A 22,006-nucleotide genomic window follows, 5' to 3' on the forward strand; every position below is an offset into this window, starting at 1 on the left:
ATTGAATTTAAAGGCTTAACCAGGTTAATCAGGGTAACTGGGCAGGTTAGGGTAATTAGGCCAGTTATTGTATAATGATGGTTTCTTCTGTAGACTATGAAAAAAAGCAGTTTAAATGGGCTAATAATTTTGTCCTTAAAATAGTTTTTTAAAAATGTGAAAAAATAAGACTTTCTCCAGAAGAAAAAATATTATCAAGACATACTGTGAAAATTTCCTCGCTCTGTTAAACATCATTTGGGAAATATTTAAAAAAAGAAAAAAAAATTCAAAGAGGGGCTAATTCTGACTTCAACTGTATATAATATGTATATATATATATATGCATAAATACGCATAAATCATAAATACTCTGAGATGATAGTAGTGCTGCTGTGTTGTGTGTGTACCTGTGGTGATGTCGTGGTCGATTCCCTCAACAGAAACAGAGGCGTTTGAGATGGGGTTTCCCTGCAGATCACGAACGAATCCTGACACTCCTCTGTGAACCTGTGAAGGACATCAGGGATCAAACCGGATCAAAATCAAGCAGCCCGTCTAATCCTGACTCCTGAGTCTGAGCTTCACAGTACACAAAACATCTTCCTGTCAGCATTTTCAAGCACACACTCAACTCTTACTGCAACTGTACCTGCTCTATGTAGTTGACCAGTGAGTTGCGGTTCTGGTCCCAGTACTGTTTAAGTGAGTCCTCGGGTGGAAACTTGTCACAGCTGAGCTCCAGAGTGATCTCAAAACAATTACTGCTCAGATAGTTGAAGTCCTGCATACCTGACAGATGAAGAAAGAGAAAGAGAGAGATTGAGGATTGGTAACTCATCAACTCACATGTCCTCCATGATTAAAGATATAGTGTGCTGTGCTCTACTAAAATTGATACCCTTGGTGAAGACGAGCAAAAGATGGCTGCAACAAAAAATATTCTTTAACTTTTAAACATTTGCACATCTTTTGTTTTTGAATATCCTGTCAAACGGTTTGTTTTAATGCCTGTGATGTCAGATTGCAGTTTTGGAGACCTTCCAACCCACAGACCCAACAAACCTCTGCAGTCCTCCTAATATAGCTAGAATCATCTCAATAGTAATTCACACAAAAACACAATGTACACTGTAAAATGCTGAGTTCCACACTTACGATTTGTGTTGAGACAACATAAAGGAATTAAGTTTACTTATTATATGTTTCCAATTTAAATAAACTGAACATTAAACAATTAAGTTTCACAAATGTTTATATTTCGCAAATACAAAACACCAATTAGCAATGTATAACTGTGTACAAAAAGTTTTGATTGTGCACTCTTGTGCACCACACCTAACAGTCTACTTATAATCTAATGAGAATTAGTTGGCATGTAGATGCAATGTAACTTATATTCAACATAAGGAACATCAAAATAAAGTGTGAGCTCAATTTCTTACACAGACCAATTGATTTGCTTCATAAGACCTCAGTGTATCATCAGAAGCCATGCGGATTGATTTGGATTTGTATGTGTGTGTTTATTTTAATCTCGAAAATGGGTCACCATTGACTTGCATTATAAGAATCACCATGGACCACAGATCATGATAAATAAATCTTCTTTAATCAAGAAAAGTCATCATATTATGTCCTGAGGGTGAGCATACTAATCTCAATTTGGATAAATTTTCCCTTTAACTTTTATTTCTGTGAAATGAAACAGGAAGTAAGGGTTGAAGCCTGTTCTTGATCACCAGGTGTTATATTATTATAAATGATATGCTTAAATTAATTCATAAAGATGTTTTGTTTTGTTTTATTATTATTATTTGGGTGACATGGCGGCTCAGTGGTTAGCAGTGTCACCTCACAGCAAGAAAGTCACTGGTTCAAGTCCCGTCTGGATGAGTTTGCAATTCTGTGTGTTGTTTGCATGTTCTCGTCGTGTTGGCGTGGGTTTCCTCTGGGTGCTCCGGTTTCCCCCACAGTCCAAACACATGCACTATAGGTCAGCTGAATAAACTGTATTAGTGTATGGATTTTTTCCAGTACTGGGTTGCAGCTGGAAGGGCATCCGCTGTGTAAAACATATGCTGGATAAGTTGGTGGTTCATTCCGCTGAGGTGACCCCTGATGAATAAAGGAACTAAGCCGAAAGAAAATGAATGAATGAATTATTATCATTGTTACAAAACCGTTGTTGGTAATTATTCTCGATCAGAGCAGAATGTTTAGCTTCTGAGTAAAAGCTTATACAATATACACATGTTTCACTCATATTAATTCAAAGGCGCCAATATTAGTGGAGGAAACTGTGTGGACAACTCAACACACACTCATATAGGCTTCCTGCACATTTGATTTCAAATCCATCTGCATTAATCCCCCTTTCGCTGCTATAAGAGCTTCCAGGAAAGCGTTCGGCTGAATGTCGGAGTGTGGCTGTGGGGATTTGAGGTCAGGAATTCATACATGCAGATGCTGTTCAGATTTATCCCAGCAATGTTCAGGCCCTCCCCACAATTCTCTACATGCTTTCCACAAATGAATTCCCCATTTTCATCACATTTTTAAGCCTTACCGATTCCCAATTGACTAAACAACGCTAGAAATACCGTGTGTAACTGGGTGATGTGCTAATGTAAGATCCACCTTTATTGTTTCTCTTCACCATAAACAGAATTCTCAATCCATTTACATTCATTTATTTAGCTTTTATCAAAAAGCAATTAAAAATGAGATACATCTAGGCTCTTGATGAATGCCTAGATATGTTTTAATTTAGATGTTTCACCTGAATATGCGCAGTTGTAGGATTTAGTCAGCCAACAATGTTTTTGGTGTTTATTTGTTGAGGCTTTTGTGGACACATTTGTGGACAAATTTAAGTGTAAAATGTAAGTGTTTTAGAGAGTAAAGTGTTTTTAAAGTGTATCACTTTTATAAGGAGTTTAAGCACAGTTGCGTTACAACAGTGTGGGAATTTAACCAGAGTCGAATGGTAAAAATGCTTTAATTTTATTAATTATTGTCTGCAGAAACACTTTGATTGACATTCTCACTTTGTTCATGTACTAAGAGGGGGAAACCCCGAACATTAGTAATGATCTCTTTCTCATTAGCATTGGGCGTTAGACTTGTTTTTGAATCAGCCACTATGCTATGCATTTGTAGCTCTGCCCTCTTTTAGAAACAGCACAATTTCACTTGAATTTAAAACGACCAAAAGTCACCAAAATAAAACGAAATTGAATCAATACTTAAAAGGGGCAGTTTCAAAGTGTCATAAAACATAATTTGTGGGATATTTTGAGCTGAAACTTTACATACACGCTTTAGGGACATTAGAGACTTTTTTACGTCTTGTGAAAAGGGGCAGAATAGATCCCTGTTAAGTCAAAAGATCAAACTAAAACCTTTGGTTTAAGGTGGTTTCCCAAATTGGCGCAATAGGCTTTTTTGTACATTCATTCATTCAGCATTGAATCTCAAATTAATTTTTGTATTTCAACATATGTTCAGTTTAAATGTGATTAATTAAATATGCAAACATTCACACACCTGTTAGTCAAATAACAATTGTAGCTTTCAGAATAATTTCTTGTACTTTCGTTAGATTTTCGATAGCTTGTACTAAGATTTTAGTTTTTTAGATAGCTATTTCATAAAATTAGATTACATATCAAATCTCTTTTTTCTCTTCATAATAAATCTTTTTTTCCCTTTAACAAAAGCAAAAGCAGAATAAAGAATATAGAGGGGGTTTCACTTGAATTTACAGTAGTTTCAAAGTATACATCATATCCTAACAAAGAAGTAAGTCACTTTGTGTGTCAGCATCAGTGGTTGCTCAATATTTATGCCACAGATTTGCTGTCATGCACTGCAAAAAATTTTTGTCTTGTTTCTAGTCCAAATATCTAAAATTTCTTAAATTAAGAATAATTTTTAGACAAGCAAAACATAGAGTTTTTCCTAAAAACAAGCAAACTAATCTGCCAATGGTGCAAGCAAAATATTCTTATGTCAAAAGGAAAAACAAGATTATTTTGCTTGCCCCATTGGCAGACTATTTAACTTGTTTTAAGGAAAAACTCACTTATTATAGGTGTATTATTTCTGAAAACAAGACAAAATGTTTTGCTTGCCTAGAAAATGCTTTTTGATAAAAGAATTTTTAGATATTTGAACTAGAAACAAGACAAAAAATCTAAGTAAGAAAAGCTTTTGCAGTTTGCAGTGTACACACTTGGTTCACTAACACTGCTGGGATTTATCCATTTTAGGTATTAAACTTGGTACCGAGTTACAAGACATTTTTCGATACTCGATTGTATAGGGCGAACTTGGTCTGTGCCTAAAAAGTATCCAACTTGATACCAACCCCTTACTATTCAAGATTCTGCTTAATTTATAGGTCACTGATCAACCTAAAATGACTTCCGCTGAGGACAATATAATCTATAAATATATAGATGTACAGCAGATGAAGCTGTGTTCTGTACCTCCAGGCACACTGTACCAGGCTCCTCCATTAGTGATGCCCTCTTTGAAGCTGGAGTCATCATCATTCTTGCGGCAAGGTGGCCGGTTTGTGTCAGACATCACTGGGTTATAGATGGAGTAAGCCTTAGCCAAAGACTTGAAGACCAGATCATCTGGACTAGCGCTGTATTCATGAGTAGAGCCTGACGGACAAACAGAAAGAAAACACTTTTTATTCTATCTTTACATGGAGGATAAGAACTTGTGAAAATGTTCATTTATGGGTCAAACGAAGTTTAATGATTCAAAAAGGTGTTTAACAGAGTTTCAGGGTAAATATTACCTACATAATCATTAATTATCATTAATAATAATAATTTAAAGATGAATTAAATAAAATAATTACAAAATTTTGTATCATTCGAAATGTAAATTGTATTTTAGATTTTAATTTTGTTCAAAAATTTTTTTATAGTTACAAATATTATGTTATGCCATATTATATTATATTATATTATATTATATTATGTTATATTATATTATATTATATTATATTATATTATATTATATTATATTACATTTATTATATATTTCTCACCACTGCGTGTCTCATCATATGGGTAGTTTGCCACCACATCTCCACCATGCAGATTGGCTGACAGGACAAAAGGAATGTCCATAATCCAGTGAATAACAGCTTTAGTTTCTGGAGCCAGCTGAAACAAACACACACAGGTCAAAAAACTCATTTTTACAGGGCCAAAACCGACTCTGATGCTTAAGATGTGTAACAGCATGTGTAATGCCATGCAAGCTGCAGTATCTGACAAACATCTGAGGTGTCTCACCTTGGTGTTTTCATCCACAGCTTTCTTCATGTTCTTCAGGAGGTGGTTGTTTGCTCCTCCTTCTCTCTCGTTCATGTAGACAATGCGGTCGAGGTCTGGAAAGTTGCGGTTCAGGTCAATCCCCTGAGCGTTGCTGCGGCCCACAAACCAGTCCTTCATCTCACCAGGCTGCACATATTTATTGTGAAAAATGTTTTATTACCAGAATAATCATAATATTTAAAAAATTATAAATAAATAAACATTTTTGCATCATTTCCATGACACACTAGTGTGGGCAATATATTCATTCATTAATTTATATATTCATTCATTCATTCATTCGTTCGTTCATTCATTCATTCATTCATTCATTCATTCATTCATTCATTTATTCATTCATTCATTCATTCATTCATTCATTCATTTATTTATTCATTCATTCATTCATTCATTCATCCATTTATATATTCATTCATTCATTCATTATTCATTCATTCATCCATTTATATATTCATTCATTCATTCATTCATTCATTATTCATTCGTTCATTCATTCATTCATTCATTCATTCATTCATTCATTCATTCATTCATTAATTATTCATTCGTTCATATATTCATTCATTCATATATTTATTCATATATTCATTCATTCATTAATTCATATATTAATTCATTTATATATTCATATATTCATTCATATATTAATTTATTAATTCATTCATTCATATATTAATTCATTTATATATTCATATATTCATTCATATATTAATTTATTCATTCATTCATATATTTATTCATATATTTATTCATTATTCATTCATTCATATATTTATTCATTCATTCATATATTTATTTATATATTCATTCATTCATATATTCATTCATTCATATATTTATTCATTCATTCATTCATTTATTCATTTTTCTTTGGCTTAGTCTATATTTCAGAGGTCGCCACAGTAGAATAAACCACCTACTATTCCAGCATTTGTTTTATGTTCATTTATATTAATAATGATAATATCTCAAATTGTTCTGTGCAATAAATCATTACAGTGTGTAATAGTTTTACAAAGGTAAACTTTACTGACATACTTTTACTTTAAATTCACTTTATAACACCAGCAGAGTGTTTGAAATAACTCATTATTGTGACCAGACATGATTCAATAGCACAGAATGAAGATATTGTACTGAAAAGTACAATTCAAAACTCCAAATCAATGAAGTATGAACACAGTTCAAATACAGTACTATAAAGTTCAAAAGCAGAGAGACAATACAGTGAAATGTTATATAATGGATTGCACTAGTGTTATTATGTATTGCAGATGTAGATGAATTTCTGTAGTTACACTTCTGAAAGGTGCAATACGATATATTGTGGTATACTTTAGCAATACATCTTAAGTATTAAAACCTCATTTGAAAACCAATGTCCACTGAGCAGGAAAATTAGTAGTTATACTGCAGTTGTATTGTAGAAGTACTTCAGTTGTATTTCCATAGCGGTGTGGCAGTTGTACTGTAATAGTACTTCAGTTGTATTGCAGTAGTTGTAATTCAATATAGTAGTAGTATCACTACTATCGCTGTAGAGCTACTTCATTTGTAGCCTACTGTAGTACTACTTTAGTTGTATTGCATTAGATGTACTGCAGTTGGTTGTATTGAAGTATTTCAGTTGTATTGCAGTAATACTGCAATATACTTAAATAATGCAGTTTTTTTTTCGTGTCCAAAAAACTGCACTTTTTAAGTTAACTAAAACTGCCGTCATTTTTCGTAAGGGGAAATCATGCTATTTTATAGTATTCCATACAGTGATAAAGGCTAGGTCAATTAGCACATGACATCTCGAAAAACACAAATAATCCAGATATTGCCACAAACGTTTGTTTCATGTCTTCAGGTTAGAACCATCTGTCCATTTTTATCTTCATTATCCTCTTTGCTGACCAGCTGAACATAACTGATGTATTTTCTTCAGTAACTTAAATGTGGAGATTGTGAGAGTCTAGTGTCCAGTATGAATAAAACAGAAATAACTTGAACCTCTCTGCCCCTCTATGTTATTCTCAATAGGAACTGTAGCAAGTCTTATCACAAACAGGCTGTGTGTATTTATGCTTTTTGTGTTTTTTTTTTTTTTTTTTTGCACAAAAATAACTACATGGCCTTCATGTATTCTTTTTTTTAAATCAACATCACTCGCAAAAGCTAAAAAAAATGATATCTGTTATCTGCTATCTGACCTCATGTATTTAAATGACTTCATTTTCACTCAAGTGCCCCTCTGCATTGTTCTGGAAAGGAACTGTGTGATCACAATCTTGCTACATTTTTTTTTAAGTAGTGTAACTGATTATTTATTACATACTGTATATAGCTTTCAATAAAGGGCTGTGATAAAAAAAATGGTAACACTAAAATAGTGGTCCATTATGTAATTTTAGTTAATGTATAAAATGAAATAACTTTATATAAGTTAAATAACTGGCGCAGTGGGTAGCACAATTGCCTCACACCACAAAGGTCGCTGTTTCAAGCTCTGGCTGGGTCAGTTGGCATTTCTGTGTGGAGTTTGCATGTTCTCCTTGTGTTTGTGTGGGTTTCCTCCAGGTGCTCCTGTTTCCCCCACAGTCTAAAGACATGCGATACAGATGGACTGGGTAAGCTAAATTGTCCGTAGTGTATGTGTGTAAATGTAAGAAAGTGTGGGTGTTTCCCAGTGATGGGTTGCACCTGAAAGGACATTCACTGCGTAAAAACATATGCTGGATGAGTTGGCGACTCATTCCACTGTGCCAACCCCAGATTAATAAAGGCACTAAGCCGGAAAAAAAATAAAATAAAATAAATGAACATTGGAGCCTGAGAAAAATGCTAACTTCAGATAAGTTCAGATGGAACTTGGTTTTTGCATCTGACCTAGGTGATATGATACTGCCTGCTAAAAATTCTACTTCTAAAAAAATGCTAATTCTGTGGTGACAACACAATGCAGGATTTTAGCTTTTATTTTATCACTCACTGACAGTTTACTGGATCATATAAGTTTCTTACAGGTTGAGAAGTCCTGCCTAATGCATGATCTCGTGTTATTTCCTGTGTCACTTCTGCATGTGTTTGATTGTGCAGCACAATTTGTAAACCGGGCAGAGAGGTCTGAAATCTGATGTATTGTCTGACTGTGACCTTCCAGACTGACAAAGAAAAAGAACCAGAAACCCCTCTAAAACCAGCCAACAGACAAACCTGACCTGTAAGAGAGAGCAGCAAACCATCAAAACCAGTCAGTTTTTTGACAGGCCAGACAAAACACAGATTAAACATAGGCAGACTGAGAGGATTGAGACTGAAGAGTTACTCGTTGTTTTGCAGACACTACAGGAAATGCCAGAGTGAGTTTGGCTGAAAGGGGAAACTTGAACACAACCATTACAACCGTTTGAGCGTACAAATAAAACCTGTATCAACGACTTAAAGAGATATTTCACCAGGTGGCTCCAAGCTTCTCTTTTTTGTTAAAAACAAAAAAAGACATTTTGAAAAATGGTGGAAGCTGTCAGTCACTATCCATGTTTCCACCCACGTATTTTTATGTGCGCATAAATAAATGCTTAATGGAAATGATAAGAAAAATGCACATTAACTAAGAAGGAAAGTTGAAAACACATTTACCAAATAAACACCAGCAAGCGCATCAAAAAAATCCTGTGATTTTTTTTTTTTTTTTTGGTGTTTAACAAGACAATACATCATAGTATACAATACAACATAGGAAAAATTACAGATTGTCTTATTTTTCTTATTTTCCCACTATCCCCTCAAAATAAAATAAATAAAATGTATGAATTATAAACAAACAAATCCTTTGAAAGAAAAGTAAAATAATAATAATAATAATAATATATATTTTTATTATTATATATATATATATATATATATATATATATATATATATATATATATATATATATATATATATATATATAATAAAAATGAAAAGAAATTCCTAAAAAATAATAATAAATGAGCAAGTTTACAATAAGAAAATATAATAAAAAACAATAAAAAAAAACATTTGAAAAGTTTACATTACGGAGTCAATATTTCCTCTTTCCAATTGATTACAGATCTGATATCAACTGAACAGGGTAAACCTTTATTATGGTCTAAAACAGGGTTCCAGGTCTTGTAAAAAGATTAATTCATTAATTTTCTTGTTGGCTTAGTCCCTTTATCAATCCGGGGTCACCACAGCGGAATGAACCGCCAACTTATCCAGCAAGTTTTTACGCAGCAGTTTTTACTTCCAGCCTCAAGCCATCTCTGGGAAACATCCACACACACATTCACACACACACTCATACACTACGGACAATTTACCCTACCCAATTCACCTGTACCGCATGTCTTTGGACTATAGGGGGAAACCGGAGCACCCAGAGGAAACCTATGCGAAGGCAGGGAGAACATACAAACTCCACACAGAAACGCCAACTGAGCCGAGGTTCAAACCAGCGACCTTCTTGCTGTGAAACGACAGCACTACCTACTGCGCCACTGCCTCATCCCTCTTGTAAAAAGATTTGAGAAATCATGTGATTTTTTTTTAACAGGAGCACATAGCCAATTTACACAGCATTGATGGGTGTGATGGGATGGAAAATAATTGACAAACCAGCTAACTGACCATATTGCACATCTGTAATGATCATTCTAAAATGCCTGAGATAAAGTCTGTCATCAAAGTGGTTCAGTATTATTATTATTATTACATTAAAGACACCTGTTGAAACTCTACACACACATACACAGCTACAGACAGACAATCACTGCCTCCTCCCGCATCCCACGCCTTTGTTTGCTTATCCCCCCTGATGTGGGTAGGTGTGTCTGTGACCAGCACTCTCTAGCGGCAGGACCAGATTGCTGTTTTTTTTAAATCTCCACATCCCCTAATCCCATCCCCTGTAGGGATGTTATGTTTATGTGTTTGTTGCTGGGGTTTTTTTCCTCCTGATCTCACACTGCCCTACTTCAAGGATAGTCTAAAAGGTTTTTTTTTTGCCTCCCTCTTCCCTAATGTATCTTATTTCCTCTTTCTAATGGCTACCTCTTGTCTGATCTATCTTCCCCTGAAATGTGTGATGTTTGTGTATTGTCGTAGGGGTCCAATTTCGCTACATGTTAAAGTGTATGTGACAAATAAAGTCATCATCCTCATCATGATCATCATCATTATTATCATCGTCATCATTTTTACCTCCAGAACTGTCTTGAGCGTCTGTAGACCTTCTCACACCTCCAAAGGCCAGTTATGACTGCCTTCATCATGTTTCGTTTCTATCTTTCAGGCACAAGTAATTTAATATATAAGCAAAAGGATCACAATGACTTCTTGGCTTTTAAAAATTTGGCACTAGTTTAACAGGAAGTGATGATTTTGTTCTCTTTGACTCAATAAGGCTGATTTATAATTCTGCAGTAGCGCAAGCTCTGTGATTGGTCGGCTTGGTAGCGCTGACGAGTCTGGGCGGGACCGAGAGCCGCGCGAATGGCGCGAGCCCAATGGAGCGATTGTTTACAAGTGTGGAGTCCCGTGAAGGAGCTCCGGATGGAAAGTTTTGTTTTGTGTTTACCTCATAGTTAAAGTTGTTGCACGTCCGCCGGTTCCTGCCTCAAAATGAGCAAGTTTGAGCCACTTGTACATCCAAGAAGTGTTCAGGAAAAGCAAAACAGCAGCAAAGAATCTCGACACAGAGGAAAATTTACACCTCACTGCCAACTAGCGTTTCGGAAGTGTAATGCAGACCAACAGAGACAGCGTGCAGAAGTATAAATGCACAGCTACGCGCGTTCTTGACGCAAAAGTATAAACCAGGCTTTTTATTAAAATAAATAAATTTACTTTGCATCTTTAGATGGAAATATAACTATTCGCTTCCACAGCAGGAAAAATATTATGGATGTCAAGATTTTTCAGCATCCTTTAAAATACTTTCTGTTGCAACACAGGCTCATTGGGACATTGTGCCCAGGGATACATTTTTGAAAACTGAGAAATATGTGCCCGGGGGTACATATGTCTGCATTTTGTTTGTTAAAATAATGCTACCAAGTGGAACCACTCACAGCTTACCTATGTATGGATGGCTTTTTCGGTGTGACTGGTTTGCTTGGTAGCTCACAATGTATTCCGTCGGATTTGTGACATGGAGAAAAAAAAACTAAAACTGCAAGCAGTCATTGTTCAGGGTACAAATTTCTTGGTTCTCAAAAATAGAGCCCTGGCCATGTATCTCTAGTGAGCCTGAGTTGTTCTTTTGTGTTCAACAGAAAAAAATGAGTAATTTTGTTTTCATCTATATCCTACTAAAATAATTTTTTTCACTATACATTTCTGATGCAAGAGTTGCACTCTTAGTTGCCATAACAGGATATATCTTGCACTTCTGAAACAATCACAAAGGCTCTCATTGTTGTTGTGCGGTTTGAGCAGACATATATTACAGCTGATGCAGTAAAGCAGTGTGGTAAACCACCTCCCAGAGAGGTGTTTAATAATCTCTTGGTTTCCCCTTAACAAATGTAAAACTAAAAGTCCAGGCATGTCTTGTATACAGTAAATATGTCAAACAAGCATTGAAATGTCAAGGCCCACACTTGTGTGAGTACAGGCTGCAGGAGGATGTGGTGAACCACTGTAATGTGTTATGAAATCAGCACTCCTGCATTCTGACAAAACAATGGTACGCTGAAAGATTACATGCTTACTGATACCAAAATGGGGTTGTTATGATGTTTTTATTTTAGTTTTTAAATAATTTATTAGTAATTTAATTATTTATTTATTATTAAAATTATTATTATTTTTAATTTATTTATTTAAAACATATTTTCTGAAATAAGTTTAGATTATAAAGTTAACAATAAATAAAAACTGCAGAAATAATAAATAATTCAGAAATAATAAGAAACAGGGTACTCGTTTGCTCATTCATTCATTCATTTTCCTTCGGCTTTGTAACCAGGGGATTGTGACACTGACAACAGAGGTGCAGATCCACATGCAGATTTATTAGAATGGTCAGGCAAGCAGTGGTCAATACAGAAGCAAACAGATGTATGAGGGCAATCCAGAGTCATAGTCAATTAACAGGCAGATGGTCACAAGGCAGGGAGCAAACAGGATGAAACAAATAAACGAGGCAAAGGATCAAAACACAGCAAACAAAGAAAACGCGTTGTAGAGTCACTATAGCAGATAACAAGACTCAGCCACAGTGAGTGTTTCTGTGCTGTTTATGTAGTGCAGTAATCAGTCCAGAAGCAGCATCAGCTGTGGGAGTCTAATCAGTGGAGACTTGGAGCAGGTGTGTGTGTGTGTGTGTGTGTGTATGTGGCATGACTGAATATGTAGTCCATTTACAAGCAGATTTGTAGTCCTATGTGTGTGTGAATGTTTTCCAGCGATCTCTACTGGTTAGATTGCTGGTGATCATGACAGGCTTAGTCTCTTTCAGAGGTCACCACAGCGGAATGAACTACCAACTATTCCAGGCCAGCATATGTTTTACGCAGCAGATGCCTTTTCAGCTGCAACCCAGTGTTGGGAAACACCCTTTTACACTTATTCATACACACACACACACAGACACTATGGACAATTTAGTTTATCCGTTTCGCGTATATTGGATGTCTTTAAACTGTGGATGAAACCGGAGCATTTGGAGGAAACCCACGCGAATATGGGAGAACATGCAAACTCCACACAGAAATGCCAACTGGCCCAGCCAGGACTCAAACCGGCAACTTTCTTGCTGTGACACTTTATTCTAAGTAAAAATGACATGTAAAGGTATTTTGATTCAACTTTAAATGGTAATGGAGCAACATTTGCCGTTTTTAAAGTGTGATAAGTGCATTCTATGTGTATGTGTATGGTGTGTATGGGGTCAATTTTTTTTGTGTTACATCTATGGAAAGTCATTAAGAAATATGAAATCCCAACATTTGTGTGTGTTTACCTGTGAAGCTGCCTTCTCAAAGCCGTCGGGGTTCATGGAGGGCATGATGTGTATGCGTGTGGAGTGGATGAGGTCAATGATGGTGTCGTTGCCCTCCTGATATTCATTACAGAGATACTGAGCCAGATAGATGAGCAGTTCTCTGCCCACTGCCTCATTCCCGTGCATGTTTCCAATGTACTTAAACTCCGGCTCACCTGCACACAAACACAAAAAACACACGCACATTACATTAACGCACACATAAACTAGCAATTGATGCGTTGCTAGCTATTTTTAAGCTTCATCTTTTGGGAAAAATAGTACTATTTGAGCTAACATCTTAAACCAACGTCATATTGACGTCAAATATTGACATTTATTCATCAGGTAGGGGAACCAAAATCTAACGTCTGATAGATGTCATAGTGGTATGGTCCACACAACATCCAGCTGTAACATCATTAGACGTTGATATTTGGTTGATTTTAGGTTGTACATTGAACATTGATGTAGGCCTGATGTTGGAATCTGACATCAAAACTGATTTTCATTTCATTATCCCATGTCGTTGGGGTACAACAACAATCTGACGTGATATTAATGTCCAAGGGCTGCTGGGGTGTCAAAGACATATATAAATGCATACATTTGATTCATGGTGTATTTTATTGCAATGATTCGATTAAGTATGAACAGAGAAACAAAGAAACAGAGAAAGAAAAAATGAGTTAAACTAATTTATACATAATTCTGTATTATATTTAATGCAAATTGTAAATATATATATTTTTTTTAGTTTTGACAATAAAGTCTAGGCATATAAAATATATATCTTTCAAGTAAATTATACTTTTATCTTGTAAGTATTTTAAAAAATAAAATATAAAAAGGTCAATAAACAAGCAATACATTTAGTGTATAAGTTCCATCACATGTGCAAAATACTATATTCTCAAAATATACATAATATTATTATTTACTAATTGAATATTGCTGACATAATACATTAAAATTATATGTGACAAATTTTATAATATGTGGAAATTAAATATTAATAATGCCACTATCCATTATATAATACTATCTTGGAATTTTGAAATGTGTTTTTTGTTATTACTTTAAATAAAATATTTAAGACTAATTAAATTTACGAAAAAAATATGTTAATTAAAAAGATCAAACAAAATAAGAATACATGAAATATGTTCACAATCATATGGAAATTGTTAAAAGACTGCAAAGTACAAAGTTCAAGTGACGTTAAACAATGGATATACAGTTGAAGTCAGAATTATTAGACCCCCCTGTTTATTTTTTCGCCAATTACTGTTTGGCGGAAAAATAAATTATAGCTTAAAGGGGCTAATAATTTTGACCTTAAAAATGTTTTTAAATAAATTAAAAACTGATTTTATTCTAGCTGAAATAAAACAAGTAAGACTTTCTCCAGAATAAAAAACATTAGCAGACATACTGTGAAAATGTGCTTTCTCTGTTAAACATCATATGTGGATTATTAAAAAAATAAATAAATCAAAGGGGGCTAATATTTTTGACTTCAACTGTCTATACAGTACATTAACTGCACACAAACACACTCAAACATGTCTTATTCAACAATGAGTAAAATTGTTTAATTTAAATGGTTATGAATTATTACCCAAGGAGGTCAAACTAATTTAGTCAAACTAAAGTAAGTAGTTTTTATTTACTTTTGATTTTATATGAAATATTGTACAGCAGCCCCTTGTTTCCACACATGAGATATATTTTGTGTACTGTAATGGCCTTGATCTCCTCTTGTTTATAGAGAGTGCTGAGTGATTCTTATGGAGGTTATGGATTAACTGAGAATTACTGCTCCAAGAACACCTAGCCAGATGTCAAGATAACCACACACAAACACCATTAATCTGCATAACATCCATAATGGATGGACTGAACAGATGGAGAATTAATTAGAGAGAGCAAGCATGACTTTTCAGATGTTTTTAGATACACATGTCTGTTAATGTTTGTAAAGACAGTGCAGCTGCAATAATATTTGCATAAAGCTATAGTCTATATATTCATTCATTCATTTTCTTTTCAGCTTAATCCCCTTTATTAATCTGGGGTCGCCACAGTGGAATGAACCGCCAACTTCTCCAGCATATGCTTTACACAGTGAATGGCCTTCCAGCCGCAAGCCATCACTGGGAAACACCCATACCCCCTTATACCTAATCCTCAATTTTAGCATACCCAATTCACCTGAACAGCATGTCTTTAGACTGGGGGGGGGAAACTGGAGCACCCGAAGGAAACCCACGCGAAGACGGGAAGAACATGCAAACTCCACATAGAAATGCCAACTGACCCAGCCGAGGCTCTAACCAGTGACCTTCTTGCTGTGAGGCGAACGTGCTACCCACTGCGCCACCGTAACGCTATATATACAGTATATATCCTGATCTGGAGGTAACATGCGATTACAATCGAGTCTGAAACCACGTGATCAGGCCTGATTTCCGATCATCGGATCTGGACATCCCTACAATCAAATGCTTTCTACTATCTGACATCCCCCGTCCCCTTCAAGATGCTTCTCATTTGCTTTTCATTTGATGCTCTTAAGCTCAAACACTTTCACCAGCAGAGCTGTGATAAAACTCTAAAAAGGGGGAGGAGCTACTCTATGTCCCACCCTCTCTTTATGTTTCAGTTGAAATGACATCATACATCGAATACAAATGCACATTTCAAAGCACTTCATGGGACCTTTAAAATGAAAATCTCTGTTCTTGACTGGGCTGCATAGTGGCACAGTGGGTAGCACTTTCGCCTCACAGCAAGAAGGTCGCTGGTTCAAGCCTCGGATGATTGCGTTTGGAGTTTTTATGTTCTCCCCTTGTTCGCATGGTTTTTCCTCCGGGTGCTTCGGTTTCCCCAACAAGTACAAAGACATGCGGTACAGGTGAATTGGGTAGGCTAATGTATGTCTGTAGTGTATGAGTGTGAATGAGTGTGTATGGATGTTTCTCAGTGATGGGTTGCAGCTGGAAGGGCATCCGCTGCTTAAAACATATGCTTAATAAGTTGGTGGTTCATTCCGCTGTGGCGACCCCATATTAATAAAAGGTCTAAGTTAAAAAGAAAATGAATGAATGTTCTTGACTGAATTGTAAATACTGCTAAGGTCAATATTATTAGCCCTTTAGGGATTTATTTTTACTTGCCTAGTTAGACTAATGGAGTATATGCCCAGCTAGTGTTTTTCAGCCAATTGTAAACTTCCGGTGAATGCTTAATGTGACTGTTTTCAATTTCATAGGGTTTCTTTTACAGCATTGATGTTGTAATGTAATTACAATGCATTCAGTTATATACACTTAATCATTCATTTAGTTGTTCAAGCGTAAAACAAGATGAAAGACACAGAAACAGGATCACAGAAACAGGACCACAGAAACTCCATTGAAAATACTGGGGTAAAATAAACAATCATATTTTAAAGACATGGTGGGGGGAAATGGAATTTAATACAGTGCTTTTTGTCCAGTCTGAGACCCACTTTTTATGGTATATCTATCAGGCGGTGAAGATCACTGATTTTCAAAGATATCAGACCATAAACGTGGCAATTTTATAATGGAAAGACTGAATTTAAAAGTCTGTGTGCACATACTTCATTAACCTAGTTAAGCCTTAAATTGCACTTGAAGATGTACGTCATCATGACAAAGGCAAAAGAAATTAATTATTAGAAATTAGTTATTATAATAATATGTTTGAAAATGTGCACTTGGGATATATTTGAAAAAGAATTGCATTGTGTATATGTAAATAGAAGTTTTTAATGTTCAATATTTATGTCACTATGCTTAGTATAACAGTATCTTGGCATTAAAAATCTAGGTTTTGTAACAACCTGAAACAACCTAGCATTTTTTTAACATGTAGTGCATTTCTAAAACATACCAAATATACATTTGTCCAATGTTTTGTCTACCTGTCTCACAAAAAAAAAAAAAAAAAAAAATATATATATATATTTTTTTTTTCAAACAATATTAAATTTAAAACTGCAACCCAATAAAAACATGCTCAGGTAATGTCCTTAGAGCTTTCCAGAATCCTCTCTGCTTCCACACAATGACCTGACCCATTTAAACCCTCCCTAACATATTTATGCGCAAACACCAGCACCAACACACACACACATCCCTCAGGTAACAAAAGCACAAATCTGTAGAGGCCAGGAAAGGACACTCAACATTTTCCACTGTTACTCTTAAAAACTCAAGCTTCTAAGAACAGCAGTACAAAATCACGCAAATAATCCCGCAATACTGACTACATGTTTTGATGTGACCATGTTTACCTGCAATTATGCACAATATATAAGCAGTTTATACAGGATGTGTGCTCTGAAAGAGATTGGTCAAACCAGTTTAGAAAATCCAACAAGAAAACAAAGGCTTACAGTACTGAATGCACATTTATTTGCCCTGCACACACAGATTGGAAGCAGATGGAAGCGCAGTTTTATTCAGCAGGGGTTCTTGCAGGCTCTGGCCTTTTTATAGCCGTCTATTTCATTGCCTCCCCTGAACATCTAAATATTCAACATCTCACAATCAAAGAGCTGCATGTGTGGACTATCCACAGTGGGTGTGTGTGTGTGTGTGTGTGTGTTCAACCTCTTAAATAAGGACGTGTGTCCATGTCACATTTACAAGCAGCCTTTGAAGCTGCAATTACTTCAAAATGAAATTACTGCCAAACTCTTTCACAGATGTTTAAGTCAAAGCAAAGTATTCCCAGGCCTGTCCACAGGAAATGTGCTTCTGAATGTGTGTGTGTGTGAGTGCGAGAGAATAAAAGAGAGAGAAAGAATGAGAAAATGAAGGTGTTTCTCTTTTGATTTTTTTTTTATTTGGATAGGATGTGCTATAAGAGGACAGCACGGTGGCTCAGTGGTTAGCACTGCCGTCTGACAGCAAGAAAGTCTCTGGTTCGATTTCCAGCTAAGCCAGTTGGCATTTCTGTTTGGAGTTTGCATGTTCTCCCCATGTTTGTGCTCTGGTTTCCTCCACAGCAAAGACATATGCATGTAGGTATGCAAGAGTTTCCCAGTACTGAGTTGTGGCTAGAGGGGCATCCGCTGCATGAAACATATGCTGGTATAGTTGATGGTTCATTCTGCTGTGGTGAACCTTGATAAATAAGGGACTATGCAAAAGGAAAATGAATAAATGAATGAATGTATGCAGGGATATTGTAGTTAAATAAAACCAAAACAAAATATACATTACCCTGTAAAAAAGAATAATAAATAAATAAATAAAGACATAAATGTCTTAAATGTGCTGTACAATATGTAGAACTGACCTAGTGGTTAAACTAGGCATTGCAGTCTAAATTCAAAAAACCGGATAGGGTTTTTTTAACCCCACCCCTTCGACAATGACAAACATGCAGGTTGTCATTCTGATGACATAAACAAAAGCAAGCATGACTGATGATCAAGCCTTACACTGTAAGCTTCTCAGCTAATGTCTACGTTTTAACACATTTATATTATGTGTTTTCTGCCAAGGGAACCTAGGGTGCTGAATATATAATTGGTTAAACTGGCAGTGGTACACAGACCAAAAAAACATATATTTTGACAAAGAACACACATTTTCAAAGGCGAATAACTAACTTTATCATTGTTTTTCAGATAAACAAATATGCTAACTTAGTGTTTTTTTAAATATCTGCTAAATATTAGGGTATTTTTATGCTTTTTAAGAAAGAAATACAGCACCATTGAATTGCTTAAAGAGGTGGTCCAGAGTGTATTTTTAAAGCAAGGCAAGGCAAGTTTATTTATATAGCACATTTCATAAACAGTGGCAGTTCAAAGTGCTTTACATGAACAGGAATAAAAGAGACAAGTATAAATAAAATAGATACAGATAATATAAAAACAGAGGAAAACAGCGTGAGACTTGGTTGTGTTTATAAGATGCAAAGCAATATGGGCTCATGCTTTACTTGTAGAAAACCCATGTTATTTTTTCATATATCTTACTTTGATTATATACAGCTGCACAGCTAACATGAAAATGACTGTCATATTTCCTTGTTCCTCCGAAAGCCCGCCCTCAAGAGGCTCTGATTGGTCAGCTAACATGATGTGCTGTGATTCACTGATCGACTCCACGTCATCAAGAAATCACCACATCGAGTCACGCCTCTACTAGCATGCGCTGTGCGTCTGCTGTGTAAAAATAGTGTCAGCCAGTGTAGTCAGTGTGAGCCTGAATCAGTCAGAAAATGAAGAGGACACAGCTGAACCTCACGCCTGCTCTCCAAAATAAAATCTGACACCGCCCCCAGTCCACCCCTCGCTCTTCATTTTCTTGATCGCATCAGATGCGGCCTGAATAGCAGTACCTTTTCCCGGGAAAAAATGCTGTCGCAGTCCGCCCCTACTGATAAATATACATTTGCAGCTAAATTGTTAACAGTACCAAAAAGCATTTTTCATTGTTTACATCCTTGTTTACGTCCTTGCTACAACTTACTGTTAACGCTAGAGGCTGTGCTTGAAATAGATCTATTTTATCAAATGAAAATACTTACAGGTTGTGAGTCACAATCCAATTTTAGCCAAATCCAGCACTAAACTGGAAGAGATTCTAGAAGCTGACCTTTGTCAAATGCTAGTTATATCTTTTTTATAATTCTCTGGAACATAATTAAATTTAACTCACTGTAAACTCTAATGTTGTTTTTACTTAAACAATCAAGTAAAAATAACGGAACATTGCATAAAATTTTGCATTTTGGTCCTGTCACCTAAAAATATAATAAGTTAATTTAACTTATATACAATGAACATGCATAAACTTAAGATTTCAAGTATAGTAAGCTCAAAATCACAATTAATCCTTTGAAAAAAATAGGTAGTTTAATGTAATCTTGACTGTAAAATTCTAATACATGCAACCTTTTAGTAAAGGTCTTTATTTATCAGAAACAGAGCTTTATGTATAATTATTCACCATAATGGGAATAAATGGCTACTTATTTTTCTTTTAAACATTTTTTTCATGGTATGTAATTACAGACACACAAACTGAACTGAACAATTAAAGTATAATATACCAAAACAGCAAGTTAAATAAACTTAAATATGCAAGTTTTAGGGGACTCCGTTACTCAATTAAATTGAGGCAATGAGTTTACTCAATTCATTTCATTCAGTTAACTTATTAGGGTTTTCAGGGTGTAAGCACTTCTTTCTTTGTGTCATGTCCTTTGGAAGCCCGAATACAGAAACAGAACAAGCTCTGTGGAAGTAGCAGCGTTTGGAAGGCATTTTAGCTGTCTCTGTCTATAACATTACAGCACCTCTACAGCCATGCCCCTTTGCTGCATGGGTTGTATGTGTGTGGTGAATGTGCGTGAGCTGAAGCGATTGTGATCTCTCTTGCCCGGATGTATTTTTTTGTAGTTCCCAAACATCATTCACTGTAGGCTTTGCTAAGCTAACTCTGTAAAACCAAGGTCTCCCTTTGCATTGAACTTGATGTTTGATGTTTATGTTCACACAGCTACATTACACATCAACTAAAGTTTAAAATATGATATCGTAGTGGACCACCCCTTTAAATCAATTCTTTGAATATCTCATCAAAATTAGATTTTAGCTATAAATATACCTGACAGGTGAAAACCTTTTATTAAATATTTTATAATTATGTTAAAAAATTGGATATATTATAACCGCTTTACACCTAGTCTAGTCTAAAAAAGCACCAATCAGTGCATCAGGTTGGCTCCACTGAAGTGTTTTCACACAGATCAACACAAAAAAGTGTGAAATCCCACACAGACCAGCAAAGAGCAAACATCCCCTTTCTTATAAAGTTATATATTTTTGAGTCTTTTCGAAATAAAGCAAATCTGTTCTGAGCGCAGCACTGACTTCCTCATCTGCTGTTCAGATGAGCTGAAAACTGCTAATCTATCAGTGAACTCGACAAACAAAACGGGTAAAATAACACATTTCAAAGCCACAGTGCATACACCAAACTCTCTCTCTCTCAACATATCCAGTAACATCAACACCATTCCTCACGTATAATAACAGTATCACATTACTCCTCTCCTTACATCTCTCCACATCTCTTCATTCCTCTTTTTTTCTCTGCGTAACAAAGAAATATATATTTATACACTTCAATGGAAAGATGAGAACTGTTATACAACATCTGCTAACCTCATTTAGGAGATTTCCTCAACATAGCCTTCATGGATGCTTTAAGACAAATTATAGACACTTAACAGTATCTAAGTGTAACTTAAGTGTCACTTTGGTTTAAATTAAAAGTGGATCCCGCAATTACTTGCCTGAAATAAAGGTCTTGAAATAATAATTCACTTGTAAACAGGCTCTAATTCCTTCAGCATGTAGGCTGTTTATTGCATCTCACAGTGAAATAAATGTATATATTAGGACTGTTGATAAATTATACTAAATAACGATTAATCTCATGTGTTCATGGAGCAAATTAGCCTTAACTTTGTATGTATAATATTTGTTAAGCTGATTTGTTTGATGACAAATATGTAAAAAATGTATGGAAATAATTAGGAGACCACTTAGAAAGGGTATTATTTGGTTTACTGGGTAAATATTAATATTTGTTTCATTTTTTAAAAGTC

At 35.3% G+C, this 22,006-nt stretch overlaps 1 protein-coding gene across 1 annotated transcript in view; it reads right to left on the reverse strand.

The window, feature by feature from the left end:
* cpe (carboxypeptidase E) overlaps positions 1-22,006 on the reverse strand; it is a 44,418-nt gene that overhangs the window by 6,724 nt on the left and 15,688 nt on the right. Inside the window, exons 2-7 of the mRNA NM_214810.2 lie at positions 13,322-13,518; positions 5,301-5,468; positions 5,051-5,168; positions 4,473-4,655; positions 632-771; positions 390-489 (exon numbers count right to left, since the gene is read on the reverse strand). Of these exons, the coding sequence (NP_999975.1) occupies positions 390-489; positions 632-771; positions 4,473-4,655; positions 5,051-5,168; positions 5,301-5,468; positions 13,322-13,518 (906 nt within the window). The remainder of the gene's footprint in view (positions 1-389; positions 490-631; positions 772-4,472; positions 4,656-5,050; positions 5,169-5,300; positions 5,469-13,321; positions 13,519-22,006) is intronic.

Source organism: Danio rerio, chromosome 1 (assembly GCF_049306965.1).
Source record: "Danio rerio strain Tuebingen ecotype United States chromosome 1, GRCz12tu, whole genome shotgun sequence".
In the NCBI taxonomy this organism is placed as follows: domain Eukaryota; kingdom Metazoa; phylum Chordata; class Actinopteri; order Cypriniformes; family Danionidae; genus Danio; species Danio rerio.